A 22745-nucleotide genomic window follows, 5' to 3' on the forward strand; every position below is an offset into this window, starting at 1 on the left:
GTTTTACATGACTTGTGTGCCTGTGTCAGGCATGGACAGTGAACCAAGACCTACATGTCAGGCAAAGCTGCTTTCCCTGCAGTTACTGCTCCTCAGGTACTTTGTTGGCAAGGAGAGAGAAATGTTCCCTTCTCTCCTCTTCTCTCAAAGGCTGTGCTCAAACCATACTCCGCCAGAGCTGCACTGTAATACTTTGTCCGTTGGGATCTGGATTTGTGCAATAAATAGGGCGTGGGGCTACACACTGAATGATGGAGAATAGCTTCTCTTTGTCCAGCCTCTATCCTAATATGAGGTTCAGCTCCATCAGGAAAATAAGATACAAGTGTCATTTAACACTTTGCCTCATAATGCATATATATTGCAGAGTCACTCAGGTGACCTCAATTCTGTCGTTTTCTTGTTTCTGTGCACTGAACTGCAGCCTCAGGAGGGTTCCCCCATACAGGGGTACGAGTGTGCATGGGCCGGGCTGTAACACTTGCTGACAGTAATCCCATCTTGCTAATGGGATCCCATCACCCAGGCACCAGGGCGGGAGAATGGGGGGCAGCCCATCACTTCAACAGTGGTTCAGAGCAAAGAAGTAAGACTGCAAAGACAAGACTAAGCACCAGGTCCTGCAGAGGACAGAAGTCAGGAAACCCTTTTGTGTGTGGGACTCTATTCCTCCACTGCTCTTGAAGTGTGAACCGAACGCACTGGCGTTTCCAGGCTTTCCTCTGGCATGGCATGTAAGTAAGCACAGCAGCGTTGCTCTGATTCAGGTCATGCTGACAGTCCTAGGGCAGGGCTGAAGGATGACACCTTGGTGGGAGGTGTAGTGCTAGGGGCTGTACTGAGCATTCATGTATCTCCTAGTGAATCACTGAATCAGTGGCTTAATTTGCCCATCAGTGAAGGAGGAAAAATATTTACTGTAGATACAGCAGTTGTTAGGAGATGGCTGAGATAGTACAGCTGGATCATTTAATGATTGTAAAAGCAGCTTGAAAGTAGTTGTTTAATTGCGTTCTCTTCCGTGAACTGCAGTTAGTGGGTCTAATAAAACATCAACTTTGCTGATGTTAGAACTCTTGACATATTTGAGATTTGTAGAATTTTGTTCTGCAAAATCCAAGTTATCTGTGCTGCTCCTTACAGGGTATGTTGTCTGTTCCCACATTCAGACATCCTGATTCCTTGTACATGGACTGCTTTAAAAAAAGAAAAAAAAAAGGAGAGGGAAATGAGTGGAATGTTTTATAGAAATAAGTCATATGTGTGATATGGCTTCTGGACTTGAGAAGTCTGTGAAATTATGGTCTACTGTATTTAAAAATACACTTTGTGTTATCTGTGTAACTGTTCATGGAAAGACTGTCCTGGGTGTTATTTATTATATTATTATTATTATGCATTGTGAAAAGGTTGCAGTTAGGACTAGCTTTCCCTGCAGATAGTTAGTAACTCCTGCCTCAGACTTGCTCTGTTACTAGAAGTGCTGCTATTTGTACAGATGTATATTGCTTTTTCCTACTTCCTATCTTACAGAACCAGAAGGAAAATAACTTCCTAAATCTGAGGAGACTGTGGTGTGCCCTTTCTCCTTTTGTTAACTGCATGAAAGGTAGCATAGTTAGCCTAATTCATCCCTCCCTTGCCTCAGTGTAAACACTGATTGAAAGGTCCTAACTGAGAACTAATTGAACTGCGAAACACAGTATTTCTATAGCACAGTTTCAAGTGATTTGCAGTTCATTTCAGATAATCCCATCTTCTCTTTCCAGCTGTGATAAAATGCAGAAGTAAGGAATGAGAGGGACTTTGGCCTTCTCACCTCAGAAATAGGAGTATCTTTTCTAGTGAGAATAAAAGTCTCATTAATTTATCAGGATTACAGTAGCTCTTCACAGGTGAAGATATAACAGAGCACTGACATGAAAAAGGCATAAGAAAATTTTCTTGCAGATGAAATACTGAGAATGAGTAACACCAATAAACCCCAGTTTTGTTTATCTGCATTTTTAAAAACTTGATAGATGTGCTTCTGATTATTTTTTTTTAACCATATAGCTAAGAATGAAAGAAATTGGAGTAGTACAGTACACTGGAATTCTATGCCCCGAGATAGTACAGTACAACTGGATTTGTAGTGTATATGTTGCCTTTTCTAATGTCAGGCTTTTTTTTTCTTTTCTCATGTCACACTTATTTGATCTTTGCTTTCTTGCCCAAAAGAAAACAACAAACAAACATAAAAGTATTAACAGGGAAGAACCTTACTGAGTATAGTTTTTAGACCTGGAAAACATCTACTGTGCTATGTTACTCTGCAGTGAAAATATGTGTGGCTGAAAATATCACTGTACTTTGGATGAGCAATTAGCTCATACACTCAGCTTTCACAGGCTTGATGAAGTTTGACTTAGGTATAAGCAGAGACAGCTGAATCTCTTTCAGCTTTGGCTTCGTCTGCATCTGGTAACAGAATAACATTTCAGAAGCAGAGAATGACTGACAGATCACAGAGAAGAAGAGCCACTTAAAAAGAATTGGGAGGAAAGCCTGGCTAAACTGGTTGCTTTGTTTTTCAGGTATCAAAGCAAGCCAAAGAGTTCCTGGAATACGTGTATGAGGAACCACTGATTGACATCCAACAGGAAAATCCCATGTTGTACCAGCATGCTGAACCTCTGGCAACTGTTGTCCGCCTGAGACAGCAGCTAAAATCTCTCCGGGCCTATTTGTTCAGCTGCAGAGCAGCAGTGGCTGAAGACCTGCGTAGAAGGTAAGGACCAAGGACGACATGCAGCACAAGGATGTAGTTTCTTTTTTTTGTTGTTTTTTTCCTTTTTGTTCCCACAATCCAATTGTGAAGGTGTTACACATTTAGAAAGACACTGTGCTTCTACCTGACTTCTTTGGGCAGCTGGGTATCTACTGTCAAAAGAAAATGGTTCCAGCAGGTTTTATAGGGCCTGAATGCCTGAAGTTGTTCTTGACAACTGTTAGCACAGGGGTCACACGTTGTGCCTGAGCATCTTTTACTCCTCAGGCTTCCTGACTCTGCATGAGTATTTTTAGTCAGGCTCCCTGCCACAGTGTCTGGCTCTTAGGTACTCACAGTGTGGTAGCCACTGTCAGGACCTCTGAAGCAGCTCACAATATGGCAACATGTGAGAGGGGCCAGAGCCAGCCCGCTGCCCTCCTCTGTGCTTCTGCCCTCCTCAGTGATGTGACCTTGCATGAAGGCAGAGGCCAGAGGCAGTCCCCTGGCACATGACGCAACTCGTGAGTTATGTGGAACCAGAGTAGTCGTGCTCCTGCTCAGCCGCCATCTTCTCCATCCATGGCATGGCTGTGCTGAATGTTTTCTTTATTGGAAAATACATGATCATCACACAGCAGAACGCATTTCGTTTGTTATTCCTTTCATGTTGAGTTTTCCTTGGGGGAAGCAGTAGGTTTATAAAAAACGAAATTCATTTTGGAAGTGCTGTTACTCAGTCCATTCAGCTGGTGCTGCATTTTCCTAATGAGATAAAAAAGATCAATCTTCTTGCAACCATCAAGCCACAGTTGTGACCTGAAAAAACCCAGGTTACTTTTGTTCTGGATCTCCTAAAGAGATGGGGAGCGGGCTGTGTCCATGCCGTGCGGTGGGATGAGTGGCTGCAGGCACATGCAGCCGACCTGATGGTAAACTCATCTGTAAGCATTTGTGTCCAGGTTTGCAAGTAAGGCAAGTCTGCAAAAAGGAAGGCCACTGTTTTGGAATATTCAGCTACCAAATGATAAGAAAGCAGATGGCACTGGTGGCTGTATTTTGAGCATGAAGTTTTAAGGACAGGAGACCTGAATTCTCTGGGAGGAAGAGGAGAATGCATCAGTGTTTTCTTCACAGGAAGAGGAGTGATGATAAAGTCTGCTATTCAGCGGACAACTTAGGTCATTGCTTTGAATAGCTACCTCAAGAACAGCCAAGAGAAGGATATAGCAGCAGGTTTCTAGAGAGCGCTACTGAGCTCTTGCATCAGATCCACGGCATGCTAATATGTGTCTGTGTGTGTCTTAATGATCAATTCCTATTACTTGATAGGACAGCTTGCAGCATTTTAAAAATTAGGCTGATTTTTTTCTGTTATCCCAGAGGGTGGTATTATCTTGCAGACTGTCTTGCTATTCAGCTGTAATAACTTGCCTATACCATCCTCTTCAACTGCAATAAAACTAAAAGGAGAGCAAGACTAGTGAAAGCTGCTGTTCAGAAAAAGTGGTAGAAAAGAAATTATGCCTTCTGATTAATGCTGAAGAAAAGAATGCCCTTAAAACAGAGAGGAGGAGGCAGGAGAGACTGAAGGGAGTTGGGTAGGAGAGCGAAAGAAAGATCAAAGGAGGTCTAAACAGAAATCAATGGATTGGACTAGTGACAATGGGAAGAGGGAACACTAGGAGAATGGAGGAGATGCTGAGAGCCAGAGCTGAGGGAAAGAAATAGTGGGGAGGGTTCTCAGGAAAAGAAGAGTTACTGAGGGAACCAAGACAAAGGGAGAACCCAAAAACTTGCCTCCAAAAGGCAGAGATGATGAATGCTGAAGAAATGGAGAGAAGAAGAGAGAATGGACAAAAAGTAGCACGGAAATGTGTGTGTGATATTTTAGGAAAAAAAAGAAAAGAGAAATAAGTTATTAAAATATTAGGTGAAGCATTTTACACCAACTCTGGTTAGCATAAAGAGAGAAGAGGAAGAAGCAGTGTAGGCAAATATGTCACCTCCGGTTTCATGACTGTAGCTTGGGTGATTGCATTTTCTGTTGTATTGGCTGGACACTGCTGGAGCCCTGCTCCCTCTGTCAGAATGAAACACCCAGACTGGCAGAAGAGGGAAATGTGGGAAATGTTCCCTTTTCTTATCTAAGGGTCCCTTAACACTGTCTCAGATTAAAGCTGAGAAGACTTTGAGTGGCAGGCACTGTTGTTTGGGAGGTGCTTTGTTTGGTTCATGATAACCCTGAGTTAAACTTGGTCTCCTTGTGTGCCTGCAGCTGATCTCTGCGTAGGGTGGCGAGAAGGACCTCAGCCCAAGAAGGGTGAGAATACTAGGGTGTTACTTTTGTTCTGAGGAAGCAGCTCCAATCTGGTAGGACTTGTAAAAATCCAGTAAAAGCCAGTGAAGGAATGTTTCAAAAGCACAAAATAAACTTTAGAATCCAGCCCCTTCTTAGATTGTGAAGCCTCTGTCGGGGTTGGTTTTGGTACTCAATTGGATCCTGAGGTCTCCCCTAAGAGGTTTGCAGGGGTGTAAAGGAAGAAATGTCCCTTTCCTGGAAGAAGCTATTCCTTGCTCTAAACTGGTTCCAGTGGCTTTGCATTCTGTGTGTAGCATCAGAGCATGTGGACCCTCACTGTCAGTGTGATGGCTGTATAGAGCACAAGTGAACAAAGAAAATGTGATTTAAATTTCCCTTTGGCTCTTCACATGGGCAAGTTGCAAGAAAAGGGGGATTTAAAACAATACTGTTAGGCAGCATTCCTAAATTTAGTACTGTTTCCTAGTTAGAAATGAAAGTCTGGGGGAGAGAATCCAGTTATCTGTCCTGCTCTAAAAACATTCTTTTTCTGCTTGGTCTTCACCTTACTATGCGAATGACTATTAATCACAAGCAAGTGAACACAGCATCTTGAAGGCCTGTCAGACCCATATAAACAGACTGAAACAAACTGTTAATATTGCTGTCTAAGGAGAACTAAAAACAGACTGATTAATTGTATTGGCACCTTGCTGCCTTAGGGACACTGATAGAGCCTGCCTTATTAGGGAAAAGCAGATCACTTGGAGGCTTCTTTTATTAATATTATTTGTGTTATCATATTCTTTAAATCTATACCTTGCTCTTGAACCCAGATCTCAAAATGAAGATGGCAGTGAATCTGGAAACTCTTGGTGTCCTCTGGGAAGACAAAATTGTTTACAGTGCTTACAAGTGGCTTTTTCTGAAAAATTCCAGATGGCTGTAAACCAGGTTAGCTCAGGATCCAGTTGGTTTAAATGTGGAAATGTTATTTATAATGCCTGGTGTCCATAGATAGGTACTTTGGGAACTTTATAAAACTTGGCATCTAGCAGAGTACTCAGGGCTGAACCACAATGTGAACTTTAAGAGGCAAGTGACCAAATAGAAAGGAAGGAAGGAAGAGAAGCAAAATAAATCCTAAAAGTAGCTATAAGGCACAAAGTAAAAATGATCTGCATCACTAATAATGATTTATTTTCACATATGGATTCTAAACTCTATGCATTTGCAAGGGGAAAAAAAATAAAGGAAATTAGAGTTGACTGAGAGGTGAAATCAAACCCTCCATCAGTGCATATCAGCAGAGTACCGCTGAGATAGCCAGCTGATGCTCCTAGCCTGTTGTTGAGCACTCTGTTTTACAAGGGGCATGATTACGCCTAGTTTGCTGTGGCTGTCACCTCAGTGTTACAACAGACGTAATTCGCCTCAACAGTCTTTGCTCAACAAGTTCATGCTTCTTTTGGTTGCCTTGCGCGTGTGGGTGCTGTTCAGATAGAACTGTACAAGACTGAAGCCTAGAGCCAATGTAGTTAGTGCAAGCGGAGCTGTGCAGATCCCAGCACAGCCGGCTGACTGTGTGACGATGGCCAACTGGCACAAGCAAACAGCGAGGAGTCAGACAAATAGCTTGGAGAGAAAGAGAGAGTCCCCAACTCCATTAAACAACTAGGGTAGTCTGGGAAGCCGCTCTAAATGGTGTAAGTGTCATTCTGGTTTTGCTTTCTTCTCTCTATCTCTAGACATAAGTAACACTAACAGTTCTCCCTGTGCCGTAGTCTGTCCTCCGTTCTTGTCATGGTCAAAGACTGTTCTAGTGAAGGAGCTGACAGAGTGTTTTTTTGGAAAGTCTTCAGGCACCTTCATGTCTACTGTAGGGCAGGCCAACCCAGGTCAGCTTCAGAGCTCTCTCTGGGCTCTCTGCTCTCCCAGCTGCATTACTCAGATATTCGTAGACAGATGACGGTGACAGAACGTAGATGTTCTGTCTGCTTCTGCAGGAGGTTCCCCTACGTGTTCGTGCTCCTTCCAGTGCCCTCTGTCTTGAAGTAGACCTCCTGTACAGCAGTGAGAAACGAGGGGAAAATTCCCATCTCATTCTTCATCTCCTCTGTAGGATACCATTTGCCTATCAGCTCCAGAAGAGCAATATATTAGTTTTACTTAGCAAAACTCCAGTGCTAGATACATTACTTAGTGTGTTACAGGAAGACCAAATAAGAGCTGGTTGTTGGAGCAACAGGTTAAAGGTACCATTGCAGTGCTGTAGGTGCATGGTCCTGGCTGAGCCTGGCGTTCTGTCAGCACGGTGCAGAACGAGCCCAAATTCAGTGATGCTGAACAATAGAATCCTGTCACTTCCTACAGTGAGGCCTTAGAAATATCGCTTCTGACACAGGGCTAGATTACTTTCAAAATGTTTGTGTGGCAATTGGGGAACCTGTCTAAACACATCACAGGAATCGTGATTGATCTTATGCAACCAGTGTACCACCAAATGCCTCACGTATGTGAAGCTGGGGCTGTGTCAGGTCATCTTTCAGACCAAGGACAACAGAAGGTCATTAAGTCATAGCGCAGCCCTCAAAGGAGACTCGTTTTCTCCATTTTCTTTGCAGCAGGCAGGCTGTTTGGAGAGTGGAAAATCCCAAAGCAGGAGAACAAAGATACAGCATGGGAAAGCAGTAGACTGCAAAAGGCAAGTTTGGGCAGGGGAAAGGAACAGAAGGCTGTGGTTTCCTAGCAGAAGGCTCTGAGTTAGATGAGAGTCCAACAGAAGAAGACAATTTGTTGCACAGGTGATTAGAAAGAGGGAGCGAGAGAAACTCATTCAAAGGGGATATCTGGATATCCTGAGAGGATCCAGACCTAAGACCAAACAACAGCCAAAAGCACGGAAAGGTGAGAAAAGAAATGTAGGGAAGTATGCACATGCATTTGTTGTTCTATATATAGATACTGCATGTGTGCAATCATTGCACCAGCTAAAATAAAGGATGTCTGTGGAGCACTTACAAATAGACCACTTCTTTGCCTTCAACTCTTCTGTCTTTCTGAAGAAGTAACTGTGCATGCAGGCTCCTTGCAAGGTGAAGATCTTAAAAAGCTTTCCCTAAAACTGTAGGGGGCTCAGGATGGAAGTTAGGTGGACTTTGAGCTTTTATTTCAACTAAGGGTAATAAATAGAGAGCTGGGGATCCAAGAAATGTGCCAGAGCAGCCAGGGGTGGCAGCAGTCCTGCAGTCTGTTAAGCCAAGGGAAGACTACAAGCACCTGAGCCAGTGCTCTACTATGGTAAGCATCCAGCTGAGGAGCACACCAAGGCATATACAATAAGTTTTCCAGGGGACAGGCCGGTCTTTTGGTTCACATTAGCATTTTTTCTCTCCAGGGACGCACCTGCACCTCCTTGTCAAATACATCAGTAATATTAGGCATCTTTCAAAATGGTAGTTGTCCTCCTTCCTCGTAGACTGGATTGCTGCTATTTTAAATACTACCTGTGTTTTCACTTCAGAACTTTCAGCAAAGATTCAGAAGTGCACCTGACAAGAATAGAGAGCATTTGCTTGTTCTTCATTTCACTTCAAGTTAACTGGGGGATCTAACCTATTTGGATTTCAAAATGAGGCTGTGTGCCTCTAACTAATTCTCTGCATCCTGCTTTTAATGTCAGTGATACTTAATTCCTGGTTTTCATCTGTAGTAATTCTTGCCTTTCACAATGTTGCTATAATCTTGCTCAAGTAACCACAGAGGAGGGAAGAGTTTAGTGTGCTGCATTTCAGCAGAAAGTTTATGTTGTGATTTAGGATTGCTGATGAATAATAAGAATAACTGGTTTTAGGGATGCTCATGTGAAATTTCATTAACAACATTAAACAACACCTTACTTAGACATACTCGGTGTTAAATCTAGCCCTCAATATGGACTGAAGATATTTAGGGAATGGCTGCTCCCAGAACATAACCAGAAGAGTGTTTATATCTCATGAATGTGAAATGGTTCACAAATGCCTTTTTAGCCAAACCTCTGGAATTTAAAAAAGTCATTAATCTGGTGTAAATATCACAAGAATTAAGTAAACAAATAGCATTTGTCAGGGGAGGGGGAATGTTTTTATTTAACTTCTGACTTCTGAATCATCAGGTTTTGCAGTGTCCCAAAAGCTGAGTAGCTCTTTTATTTGACTTGAAGGCTGGGATTCTCATCTCCCAGCTACTTCCAGGAGCCGGGATTTTCAAGGAAATGCCATATATCAAAAGCGTGAATAAAACTATAAGAATTGGCAGCACTGGAAAAAATCCTCCCTTCCCCCCCTTTTTCTCTAACTTCTATTAACAGGTGGCATGTCAAATGAATTGCAAGACAAAATCTAGCAAGAGGTGTGCTTACCCTGCCGTGTATATCTGGGATGACTGGTAATTAACTTATATCCCTCTATACTTGTTAGATCAAATGGTGACTCTGCAGACTGACGCGCTGTGAGCGAGACTGGCGTGCGCATGCCGCTCCTCCCCGCGTGCGCGGCCCCAGCTGCCAGCGGGGCTCACTGCTGGCAGTTTAGAGGTGCTCTTGCTCGTCATCCAGGGCAAGAACGTGTTCACTCTGGTGGGAACAGCAGAAATCAGTATGTTTCACCTTGCCTGTCGGCTACCTGAGTTCACAGCCTGGTACCAGTTTTAAAAGTAAATTGGTGGTGGTGCAAATTGCTACGCCAGGATGTGAACCGTGGTGGCTAAGGAATGGACGTGGTATCTAAGGTGCTGCGTCAACTCTGGGCGTAGCCATTTCCGGCCGAAGGGTGGAGAGGACGTCTGAGCGCGGCTGCGCTTTGGACTGGTGCATCTGTAGTAGATGCACCAGTTTAGTGAATCAGAGCTCAGTCATGCAATTATCAACCTGGTCAAACAAGGCCCTCCTGGCTGGCACATGAAATCATGGTGCCAGCCTTTCTTCCCCCTCCATGTTTTAGCAGTTTTCAGCAGGTTTTTCACAAAAGAGACTTGATTGTGCCCACCTGCCAGCTAACTTGATTTCTTTCAACTGCAGCGTCAAAAGAAGAGTTTGCTCTGCTTATCACGTTTGTTCTTTGGTTATAGTGTCAGACTTGGGCAGATTAATTGGTTGTAGCTTTAGCAGAGCTGTCAGGATATTTAACCCATTGGAGAAAAATTACCTAAGCTGATGATAAACAGGCTTTAAATGCAGAGCAATTACTTAGTGCTAACAAAGCACCATGGCTACACACTTTGTCCAAATGCAAAAAGCAAAGCCTTATCAGTGACTCTGTTTGCAGGAGGACACTAAAAGATAACCTTTGTTTGTATAGATACTTACCTGATAAAATCATCTGAAAGGGAACCAGTGAAATTTCTGGTTCTGTCTTGCCTGAAGCTTGTACTTCAGAGTACACAGTATCAAACAAACAGTTGTAATAGTCGCAAATGGAGAATGCTCAAATCTTTGTTTTAGTTTGACCCCAAATCTCCTATGGTGGGTTTCTTTCCAGCTTGCCTTGATTACTTTTATTTCTAGCACATTACAAGAAAGCAATTTAGAGGCCTTTAACCAACAGGACTTTGGATTCCATTGTTCACAGGAATTGGTAAAGCTAAAGGACTGGTTAGCATTGAACTTAGTTTGTTCACTGCAAACTTAACCCTGACTGGTGGCCAGGGTTTGCAGCACAGCCGTCTGGTGACTCACAACTGCTCTGTTTTCAGTGATGATGAAACTGGGCTGGGAGTTTCCGAACTGCGTAAATGCTTAGGAGATGCTTTTAGTGGGACATGCACTCAATACCATTTGCCTCTCAGGGGCTGCAGGTCATGTTCCAAAGCAGCAGAGGTTTGAGTTTTTATTATGATGAGTCCTAACATTTTTCATTTAACCTCTGTCTAACCCACTATGGTTCTTCCTGTGTTATAAAATTTGACCTAAAGGACACTGTTTATTGAATGCTTTTAATTGACAAATTGTTCCTTATAGAGCATCAGTCAAAAGATTTACAAAACTGATTATCTTGTATTTTGCTTTCAAAGGGGGATTTGCCATTTGGAGTTTGTAAATGGCCTTTATATTAAGGAAAAACTTAAAGCACCAAATGCAAGCACATGTTTTGGTCTTTTCAGATCAAGGCCTTATATTAAACCAAGCTCAAAGCTCCATCTCATGCAGAAAGTAAATGTTTTCTACTGAATTGTTTTTAAGTGTAGTTATCCCAGCCTGCTGTGTAGTCTCTCTCAAGATTTTAGACCAAAGTGTGATTTTAAAATCTGTTTGGACTCCGTGTAGTATTTTGTCTGCTCACTAATGTGATGGCATGGTGTTTTTGTGCACCCTATCTCACCTGCTGTACTCTACTGGCTTTGGGTTCCCTTGGCCAATTTCAGTCACAGCTGACAGAGGGACGGAGTTGGCAAAGACATTAAGTTCTTACCTGTTACCGGAGGTGTCTGAGTAGAGAAGCAAAGACAGTAAGTCCTGTCTGCCCCCTATTGAAAAGGACTTTAATAAGCCATCACCTCATTAGGCTGAGAGAACCTGTGCAGACAAGCAAGCTATTGGAAACTGGGCGTCATTCATTTTGTTGCTTGCTGAACTACTTTGCCGGTGTGAATTTCCTGTTCCAAGTGATTTGCTTGCATTTTATAATTAGGATTTTTTAATGTGTTTGATATTTTGGTGCATTTTGTGCTTTTGTTCCCCATCAGCCAGAGGTTGACAACAAGTGGCTTCAAAAGTCACATTCAGGTAGGAGTTGAGTTTTGGATGTTTGTTTTCTTTCCAAATGGGATTGGTGGATATTTTTGTAGAGGGGAATCTTAGTCCCAGACTTGCAGCGTAGCAAGATGTGTTTTTGAAACTACCACTCAGTGCAATGCAGCTGTGCCAAGTGGACATTGTTTGTATTTTGAAAGGTCAGAGATCGAGCCACCTACTTCTAGGCTGCCTCAGTGGCTTCATCCTCATGGAGCTGTGGGATCTGAACCTTTGGTGATGTGGGCAGGTGCTCCAGGAGTGCTCTGTCCCTCCGTGTGCACTGCGAGCCACACAGAAACTAGGCAAATTGTTTCTGTGAGAAATGTTGCAAATGCTGCTCTAGCATTTTCTCTTTGGAAAGAAGGAAAAAAAAAAAGCTCTAGCTGCCCAGCTGTTTTTCTGTGGCCCACCACAACCAGAATGTGATTTCCAGGTCAACAGAAGGACTGTGAGCCTGAAACTGGACCAGTCTTACTTACTGAGGGTTTTTTAATGCCTCAGTCTCCATAGCAATGGAAGTAAGTGCTCCTCTGACTTGAGTGCCTCTTCTGCAGGTACATGTGTGTCTTACTGAAGACTGAGAGGGCAGTGCCAACTTCTTTTCCTGGATATAGATTTGGGAAGGAGGAGGAGTGTTGGATGCTGGCTCTGCAGAGCTGACTACTGCAAACTAACAAAAAGCACGTGACCCTGGGAAGGCAGAAAGGCACACTGACACATGCTTTGGGGATGGGGACTGATGCAGGGAGAGCAGGGCTGTCACCGGTGCCTGTACTGGCCAGGAATACCTGACAGAGTGGGGCCAATCATGGATTTGCTCCTCAATTGCAGTCTTGTTAGGAGTAGACCTTGCAGGAAATAAAATGCAGTCCTGGAAGGCAGGGGAATGAAGCATTAGTCACTGGTGTTAGTCATTGACAGCTTCTGCCTCATGGGCTATTCAGGCTAAAGACTTTCTGTAGCCTGAGAAAGGAAATCTTTCATTAGCTAATTATTTTCCTTAGCAGTGCTGTAAGGGCGTCAGCAAATAAGTTCCTGGCAGTGCTACTGCACTGTCTAGAGCCTGGCCTGTGTGATCAGGGGAGAACGGTGGGGAAATTTTAGTGAAAGAAATTCTCTCAGGGCTGAAAATATGAATCACTCCAAAATGCTCTTACCAGTCAGTTCTAGTAATCTTCTGTGTACAAATGAGGAATCCGCATGTTGTCTGATGTCTGGATTTTGACTGTTTTCTAGCCATCTTTGACATTGCGCCAAACATAACATGAAGGCGTGGTGTTGCAGAGCCTCAGAGCACTTACAAACATCAGTTAGCTTGCCGCTGAAACACATTCACCTCCAATAGGAGCAATGATACAGCCTACAGAGCTGAAAGGGGAAAGCACAATATGCCAGGCAGACTGCACCTGAGCATTAGGTGGGCAGGGTGGACCTATATGCTTGGTGAGTCAGAAGTGGCAAGGCCACATTCCCGCTGCCGGAGGTGTGCCGTTAGAGGCGTGCCATTAGATCGGCAGTGGCAGAGTTGTCAGTGCCTCCCTTGCAGGACTTTCCCCCTCCCACCCCAATGAAGATTAGATGTTTTCAAAAGTACAGAAAGACTGTGGGGCCTCGTAGCCACTTACTTTAATAGGAGCCAGAAGTCCTAGCCTCTCCAAGGCATCTCTGAAGACGTCAGTTTATAATAGCTAAGAGAGTTGATAGAGCAGAATAAACTAAGGTGCCTCTGTTACTTCTTAAAGTCAGTGTTTTGTCAAAGATTGAAGTTGGTACTATGTACGTACGGTTATCCCTGCTGATCTGGTTTTTTTGCTAATTATGTTGTCCCAACTTGTGAAATCCCTTCTGTGAGTTCCTGTCAACTTTTTCATTAGTCTCATGTCATGATCAGGTAAGTTCATATTGGCCTTTCAGTAGCTTGGCTTTTTTGCACGCGTCCAGAGGCCTTTTTGGTGTGTCAGTTCCATCGTTACAAACCAGTCTTCAGCAGAGCTTTGTCCATATGTTTAATAACATGAAGAATTTGGTTTCTGCATTGCCTTAAAATGGCATGATTATAAATTAGGAATTGAGTTCATGGTTTCTGCTCTAAGCAACATGTATTGTAAAACAGTTGCTCTTCTTCATGTACCTGGTAGCTTTTTTTGCAAGAGTGATGTGATTCTCCAGTCCTCGGGATACCTGAGCATGGTGCTGTGTTTGTTCTGTGCAGATGCAAAACAAAGCCGGTCAGCTGCTTGTGTCTCCGCCTGGGCCCACAAGATAGAATTTTTAATTAGGTGCACTTTTTCTCTTCCTGACATTTTCATGGCAGATGCACAGGTTTTCATAAACTTTCCTTGCTGATATCCACTTACCTTTACAAAATCTATTTTTCACCATAACTTTGCTTTAACCCAGTTGTTCACCTTGCTGCACATGATTCTAATTAGGCCATCTATTCTCTGTTCAAATTTATGTAATTTAGCTTTACTGCACAGGTCTGTCAGAGAATAATCAATGGTCTTGCTTTAAATCTTGTTTCATTTAAGGAAAATACGCCTTTCTCAAAGAAGTCATTATAAAGTCTGTACTAGTACAGATATTTCTGTGTGCAAAAGGGAATAACTCTACCAATATAGATCAACTTTATGTTGGAAGAACAGAAGCTGCACTGACATTTTTCCCAGTATAATTCTTTCAGTCCAAAAAAAGTCACGTCTCATATTGACTGTTAAAGCTTTCTAGCAGCCCAAGGAATCTTTTACTGAGAAACATAAGAAGCACTTCTAAACTGTACCTTCAAGTATTTGTTTTTATTACTAGGTTAATTCTTATAAAAAACAAAAAAACTTTTGTGCCCAAGATGAGTTTTCTGCAGCTGTAAATGTCATCATACATGCTTACCTGACAGCCAGAGAATAACACTGGCACGGCATTCATTCTCATGGAAACAGCCAGTGTCCATGAAAAACGCTGTAAAAGCAGCTGATGCTTACAGGGTAACATAATTACAAATTCTGACCATCTCTCTCCCTAGCATCACTGTTGCAGTCTTTGGGGGGAAGGGGAGAGTCATCGAGCTTCCCAGAGAAGGGGCCACCCTTTTGAAGCATGATGTCAACACATTCATTTTTCTCTTTTTCAGGATCTTTCCCAGAGAATATCTTCTTCAGCAAATCCATCTTTATTCTCTTGCAGACCTCCAGCAGGTAAGTTTCTTCCACTGATTCTAGGTGTTACACACCAAGCAAGTTCTCATCTTCAGTGCTAATTGCATGTTAGCATAAGCAGCTCTGCATCCAAGCCATTTCTGTGGTTTATAGTTTGATACAAAAATGGGTTAACAGGGGCACTGGGTTAGGATTGAGAGAGAGCAAGCCTAAAGCTGTGGTTGAAATGGGGCTTGAAAGAGGTTATGAAAGAAAAGTGTAGGCTGCAAAGACAGCTTTGCTGTGATAAATTTTTCATCTGGACAAAAGCTGGGGAGGGGTGTGGGGGAGTGGCTCATCTAAGGCTCAGCCTACAGGCGACAAGTAATATTTACTGAAAGAATAGTTCTTTAGGAGTTTAGTGAGTTTGTACAGTCGCTAGTGTATCACACTTATTTACTAAGTCTGCTAGGCATTGCCACAATACAAAAAAAAAAAAAGAACCTTCAGCAGGCCTACTGCGCAAAGTTAAGCCGTGCAGTGCTACTGTGACGTTTATAACCACAGCACAAGATGTGTGCCAGCAAGATGCGTCTTTGCATTGATGGTTGATGTTGATCGAGCTAATCAAGCAGCTTGCAGTGCATCTACCTGAACAGCAGAATTTTATCACATACCAGATTAGGCAAGAAGAATTTGACAAAAAGAATTGAAAAGGGAGGGTAGGGGATCCAAGCAAAATGTTCTGGAGTGCTCAGATGCAGTCAAGGAAGTAATGAGGTAAGATGGGCTAGCTGATCTATGCACATCTGTGTACACAGTCTTATGCCATTGCCAGTGATATGTAAAATACGTTAGTTTAAGCAGCTTTCACAGAGGTTTCCTGTGCTTGACCTTGCCTTTTCTGCAGGGTGAGGGGTTGCACAGTCAGTTCTGGATGTTCAGTTGACACATTAAGTTGAGGTTGTTCAAATGCGTCTCAGAGCTGGGAACTGCAGAACCACAGGAAGCAACATGTCTTTTGTTGGCTGGTAAAACCACAAGGTGGAAGTGATTCCATGTATATAAAAAATAAAAAGGTCAGTCATCTGAGGTGTAAAACTGTTTCCACAGCTTTTCAGCATATTCTGCTATCTCATCTTTAATAATCAAGCCATGAAATAGCAAGCTACTTAACTCCAGAGCTGCAGTCTCCCTGGTGGGCCTGTCTATTAGCCCCCAGTGCTTTGTAAGCTGCTTAATCAGTTCCTAACATTGGTAGTAGATGTTTTAGAAGCAATCAGCAGCTTATCAAGCAACCTGTGGGAGGCAGGGTGGGTAGAAGTCACAATTCATCCATTGATTTAGCCATTCCCTTTAGCATGTTTCTTTGTGTTTATTTGTGTTTGCAAGACACCTTCTCCTCCCGCGGGGGCCCCAGCCCCAAACTTAATGTGTTTGAAGGCAGTATAATTCAATTACCATTTCTGCTGGGGTGGGTTAAATTGGATTTACTTTTTAATCTAGCCATATCCTTGTTATCAGCCTAGAGAGGGTTTTCCACATTTCGGAGGCTCCAAGTTTGAAATCAGATTGCCTGTTTTTGTCAAAGTGGAACCAGAATGGAAAGGGGAGGAGGCCCCCATTGAGAAAATGTATCCAACAGTCAGAGAAGCACTAATGCCCTCAAAGCCCCTGCCTCCGCCCTGGTCTGTCCCTTACCACTGCCTTCTCCTGTTTGCTCATTGCTTTCCACTGACATGCTGTTTGGGTGTTTTTTAATCCTAAATGTTTCCCCTCCTTTTGATTCTTCTGCTGCCTGTTTCCTCATATCCGTGGGCTGCTTTCACACTGTATCCTGCTGTCATGTATATTGTATGTGTTTGGGGAATTAACTAAAAGATTTATTAAAGATTAATGGAAAGATAAGACATGGTGAGTGAATTAGAAAAGCAGAAAGGGGTAATCTGCAGAAATAAGCAACCTTATTCTGGTTAGTCCCAGCTCAAATCTGATTTGTTTCGTGGTTCTCTTTAAAGATCCTAGAAAACAAGGAATCCTTTTCTACTAAGTGGTGGGTTTTAAAATGTGATATGAGAGTCTGTTCTCAGGTGCAAGAAAGTTGAAATGTATGTTTGCCAGTAGATGAAGTAGCATGTAATACTACTATAAAAGGAAATCCAATTTAAAGTTCTTTCCATATGCAACAGAGCTCCATGCCTGGGCTTTATAGGTGCAGCAGAGTATGTACTTGAGCTATCTGATGGTCTGGAGATGGTTGTTATTTGGATCCATTTGGACAGGACTCTGCTTGGGGAGACCTTGACTATAAGATTAAAAGGATGTGGGGGAGGGAATAGAAACAAAATGTCTTTAGTTTTAGAAGCTTGCCAAACTCCCAGTGAGGTAATGCTTTTGCTAGGCCTTTGCTGATTAACAGATGCTCCTAGTGCAGATGTGTGCCTGACCTTTCATCAGAGAGGCAGCTGGTGATGGTCTTTTTTTGTACGTGCATGCACGTGTGCGCGTACACACACACACACACACACACCCCGCACGCCCCAGCCCCCGTAACTATAGCAGAGTTTACAGCAAATCCGTCTGTGGGCATTACTGTGGGGTATGTATTCTTAGCCTCTTCTTGTGCTGTTGTCGTTGGAGGTATTTGCAGGCAAGATTTAAGGCATTCAGATTTAAGGAGCAGGAACAAAAAGTGTGACAGCTCGCCTGTTCTGCCCCATTGGCTACAGTTGTTCCTTGCCAACCCTGGCCTGAGTCACCAGTGTGGCTTCTGTTAAAACTTCACTGTATCTCAGTTACCCAGTTTATCCAGGGCCATTCCAATCAATTAAAGCTTTAAAGAGGAAGACCTCCTGAAATGACTGTTTTTAGCAGACATAGTATACTAGGGAAAATGATGCCTGCTATTTATATGCAGTACAGTCCCTGATGGTGCAGTCACAGTCCAGGGTAGCTTCACCATAAACCTCTCACGGTGGTGCCAACTCTGTTCTCTGCTCATATGACTAATAGAGGTGTCACTGGTTTTGTGACAGGTAGACACAGTTCATCCAATCTGGAGTTCAAAATTATCCATTTGTTTCATGTGACGAGGGGCTTTCTTTTTGGTGAGATTAACAGCTTTTAAACTGCATTGATTTGGACAGAAGCTGACTCAGATCAGACTCTTGCCTTTCTTAGGAAAAATAATTCTTGCTACTTACACTAGATTCCAGCATAACGGGATCTTTTCAAGCAAAAAGCTTGAAGGGGCTGTTGTGACCAGCTCAAAACTCTTGTGCTTAATCCACACAGAGTAACTATATATTGCCTGGTTTTTATGTTAAATAACAAGATATACAAGTGCACAAAGAGTATTACAATGATGTTCTTTACTGTAGAAAGACTCTTCTTTATGGAATTTTTTTCATTCTGGTTACACTATCCCCAAAGGATACAGCAAAAAAAAAAAAAGATTATGTAACAGCAAAAATGACTGGAGGTCAAGGATGGAAGCCTGGAGTGTGATAGGAGATATAAAAATATGATGATTTGAAGACTTGTTTACATAGGAACACTCAGGAAAAGTTCTCTCTGAAGTGATGAAATATGGGGATTTAAAATGATGGACTGAACTGCATTGAACGCCTATGTAAATATTGATGTTCAAAAATTAAGTGGCTTTCATTTGGCTTGTCTCTATTTACTTTGGAAGCAAAGTAAGCTAAATTGTATTAAGGCCATTTTAATTCTGAATATGTGTGTCCATACAGGGGTATAATGTAGTGTAATTCATCCATTTTAACATTGTAGATAAACTAATCCATTAACATTTGATTAAGACATCCATTTAATTCAGATCAACTCTCCTGGCTATCTATGTGTAGATAAACCATTAGGGAAGAGATCAGGGACAATGTGAAGAACAGTGGAGAGGAAGGATGAACAGGAGAGCCCCTTCTCACAATAATGCAGACGGGTCATACAGTGAATATGAGGTACATATAAAGCTCATTAATGGAAATGCTTCTTTACAGAACACACAGTGAGCGTGAGGAACTTAACACCACAGTAATATTGCTGAGGCCAGAAGTTTATCATCTCTGAGAGGATTAAGTATCCATAATAAGAATGTCCACAGTTACACTACATAAAATAAAGAGATTATAAGGTTTCAGAATAGACACATTACTTATGGATGAGATTATGAAGATATTTTTCCTACTGATGGATCAATGATTTCATCTTCCTCTGACATATCTAGTAGTGATTACAGCCTCTGGTAGGATTTTCATAAACAATTGGTCTAATAGAAGCATTTCTGATACGAAAATCATGATGTTTCTGTTGAAAATTTTACAAATATGATGTTCCCTAACAGAAATGTGGGGAAGAAATACAAACTTCAGTGAAGTGTAAGTTGAGCCTAGTTTGAGCCTGGTAGACCAGGATTAAAAAGCCTTAGAAGAACAAGGAAATGATTAAGGCCAGTTCACTTCTGCAGGCTCTTTTCTCATGTTTCACTTTCCTCTTTCCTCCTCTTCCAGGGGCAAATTTGGGACCCTTGTATTTTCCTAGGCTGAGGCAGAGGAGGAGATCGGAGATGCTCTTTCTAGCATTCTTTCACATGCAAAACTTTGGGTTCATTTAGACTAGTTGGTACATGAGTCCCTAACAATAACAAAGACTCCAAGGAGATATGGAAATGTATTTAGACTTTTTTTGCTTTTTTTTTTCTTCAGAATTAAAACTCTCTCTGATCACTCAGTCCTTACACAATTATTGAGAAATGCTCAGTTTAGATTTATAATACACTACCTAACGACCTTGTCCAGCAATATATTTTCATTCACTCATAAAAACAGGCCCCCCCAGTAGAATTTGCAAACCATATAACCTTCATTTGATGAGAGTCCCTGCTGGCAGTATAATTGGCTTTCTAGCTTCCTGCTCTCTTTACTTTTGCATTTCAGCACTGAAGTGTAAAGGAGACAGAAATGAGAGGCCTTTCTCGATGGATTTTCAGTGACACTAGCTCTCATTGAGGATGTAAGTGAGCTCATCGCAGTGTTGTGCAAGGAGGGGAAACATGGCTTCTAAAAAACCTCAGTTTGTTAGCTTATAGTGGGCCAGGTCTGTGCTACAAGATTTTGATACTACAGCAGTGTCTGTCAGGAAGCTGATGGGATGTGGTAGCTAACCCACATGGCTTTGCTGGTGAAAGCCAGAAGTGTAGATGTGGCTATATTGGCAAAACTGTTTTTTTGCTAATACAGATTTGGTCTGACTTTAGAAGTGTTACTGGGATACGTGTGTGACAGAGAATCCCATGCTTAATGGCTATGGCTTTACACATAAAAGCATTTGTGCAAACTCGGTTATATCAATGAGAAAGTGTTTTTGCTGGGATCATTTGTCTCATTCAGGGAACCAAATTAAGCTGTATAAGCATAACTTCTGTTTACAAAAGAGGTTTACCTATGTAGCTGTACCTGCAGATCCTTTTAAGTTTAGACAAGCCCTTATTTTGCTGGAGGGGCAGGAGGTGGCACGTGAGATACAGAATTAGGATTTTGGCAGGCCAGTGAGTGCTATGAAATCCTGCTGAGATGGCTGAAGATGTGTCTGCTCCAGTCCTCTGCCGGAGTGTATGGCGCTCAGCAAGGGCAGCAAAATGTCAGGCACATCTGTGCCAGAGCAGCCACAGTTCACAGCTCAGCACTGCGGTGAAAACACTGATAAACATCCCCAGCGTCCCAAGCAAGAGGTGCCCCAGCGTGTGTGGCAGAGATGCAAGTCCTGCAGGGTGTTACTGCCAGTGTTCAACTGACCACAAGTTGGAAGACATTGCTCAGAGAAGAGCTGGTTTAAAACAGTGAGGACTGTTTTCAGTGATGTGTCAGGTACGGCCCCTGCTCTTAAATGTTTGGTAGGAGGAAGACAGAGACAGGTGGTTATGCAGGGAGGTGAGAAACATATGCGTTGGTAAGGTTCATCTGTGCATTGGTCCAGTTCTCATCCTTAAGACACGTGAAATGTGGACCCTCTTCGCAGCTCTGTTGCAGGCTTTCTCTGAGACACAGGGCAAGTCATTTCTAATGGGATTCAGGTAAGGTGGGTCCCACTTTATTATGTGTGTGTTTAAGCTAGTCATCCTAGGCATGATTAAAGTCAACAGAGGGAAAACAGCGTTTCAGAGGGATAGTCCATCTGAGCTATTTTAATGTATTTTAGAATGGAAGCAACCAGCTTCCCTCTATTGCAAGGGAAAGGGACCAGGTGTGACTGACCAGCTCAGACTCAAGTCTTAGATGCTGGTGTTTTAGCGAATGTGTTGTGCAATTCAAATACAATAAAGATTGTAAGGCACATAGATAATTATATGAACTTGAACTATGTGAATAGACAGAAGTATCTTGGACCGTAAGAGCGTACTATTAATACCTGTCTATATGCCCCTCCTTTGAGACCTGTGAAGTATGACTGTGATAACTGTATTAGCAGAAGAATATGAAAATAATCATGGGACGGGAAAAATTACACAATGTGTATTTCCATAAAAATTAAAATGTCTGGTGGCAAAACAGCAAATAAGCGGTCTAGAAAGCTTCCTGTGTCTGTGGCACCTTCTTCTGTCATTCATTTCTGTCACTCCCTAGAGTTTGCTAGCGCTGAGCCTCCTTTCAGCAGAACGGGAAACTCTTCAGGTTAGCTGATGTTCCAGGTGTGTGTGTAATTCCCCAAACTGCTGACAGCTCAGCTTACAATTAGTAGTAAAGGCAAAGATTTTACTAGCTTCTCCTCTTTGCTGGAGTTCTGCTGGGCAAAGGAGTTGCAGTCATAAATGGCTTGCGGTCAGGCAGGGAGCCTGGCAGAGTCGGACAGGCTTGTGGATGGGAGAGCAGGCCAGGAGAGTTTGGCAGGTGACAGCCAGGAAGACAAGTTCATCCAAGTTTAATTAGGTGTGTCAAAATCTGGAGGTGAAGTGTGGAGATACAGCAAGATTATTAATAGATATTTTTAATAGCAGAACTGGTTTTTGTTCTGCTTGAAACCGAAGTTTTCAACAAGGCTTAGATAATACATGTGGTACTTTTCCAGGTGAGTATGTAGTGTGGACCACTTGAGGTAAGTGTAGTAGGACCTGCCTTCTAGAATGAAACTTGCTCTAAAACAACCCAGCAGTGCTGTGAGTGGGTTGTGAGAGCTTCTGAGTTGAGAGCTCCAGAGATCTTGAATTTTTTCAGCCCCTAGAAGAGGCAGTAGCAATATAAGCTACCCCTTTTCTCATGCCTTGTGCTAACCAGGTGTCTTTTGTTCTTTTTTGCTGTGGAGAATGAAAGGCCAGGAACTGAAAAACAGGGTTAACAGTATGAAGGATTGGGCTGTAACCTCAGTGCTGTACTTCACGTAAAATGCTGTCTGCTCAGGAGAGGCAGCCGGACATGTCCCAGGGAATAAAATCCCAAGCAATAAAATTTACCAAAGAAATAAAATACTGTCTCAGGGTTACCTACTTGGATAAGAAAAGGGGAAAAGTAATTTAAATGTACGTTGTACTTAGAGTTTTTTTCAGCGTAACCCTAGCCATTTCCTTGATGTATTGCTTTCTCGTTCTAAAGTCCTTCAGAAGACTGCCTTGAAATGCATTCATCCAGTCCTGTGTGAGGCAGAAAAATTACAAGCTTTTTGATGTCACTCGTGAAATAATGTCTTATTGAGTAGGCATGTAAACTAAGTTAATATCTGTGAATGCAATTGCCTGCTTACTCTTAAAAAAACCCACACATACGCATGCACGCACGCATGCAC

General features: G+C 42.6%; 1 protein-coding gene across 3 annotated transcripts in view; it reads left to right on the top strand.

Moving 5' to 3' along the window:
* Nucleotides 1-22745, top strand: part of PLEKHM3 (pleckstrin homology domain containing M3) — a 97917-nt gene that overhangs the window by 42837 nt on the left and 32335 nt on the right. For all 3 annotated transcript variants that reach the window (XR_010390040.1, XM_064515218.1, XM_064515220.1), the window contains exons 5-6: nucleotides 2577-2770; nucleotides 14951-15014. Coding sequence is in view for 2 of the 3 variants with exons in the window: in XM_064515218.1 (XP_064371288.1) it covers nucleotides 2577-2770; nucleotides 14951-15014 (258 nt within the window). In the remaining variant the exon portion in view is untranslated. The remainder of the gene's footprint in view (nucleotides 1-2576; nucleotides 2771-14950; nucleotides 15015-22745) is intronic.

The sequence above is a fragment of the Dromaius novaehollandiae genome, chromosome 7, assembly GCF_036370855.1.
Source record: "Dromaius novaehollandiae isolate bDroNov1 chromosome 7, bDroNov1.hap1, whole genome shotgun sequence".
Classification (NCBI taxonomy): Eukaryota; Metazoa; Chordata; class Aves; order Casuariiformes; family Dromaiidae; genus Dromaius; species Dromaius novaehollandiae.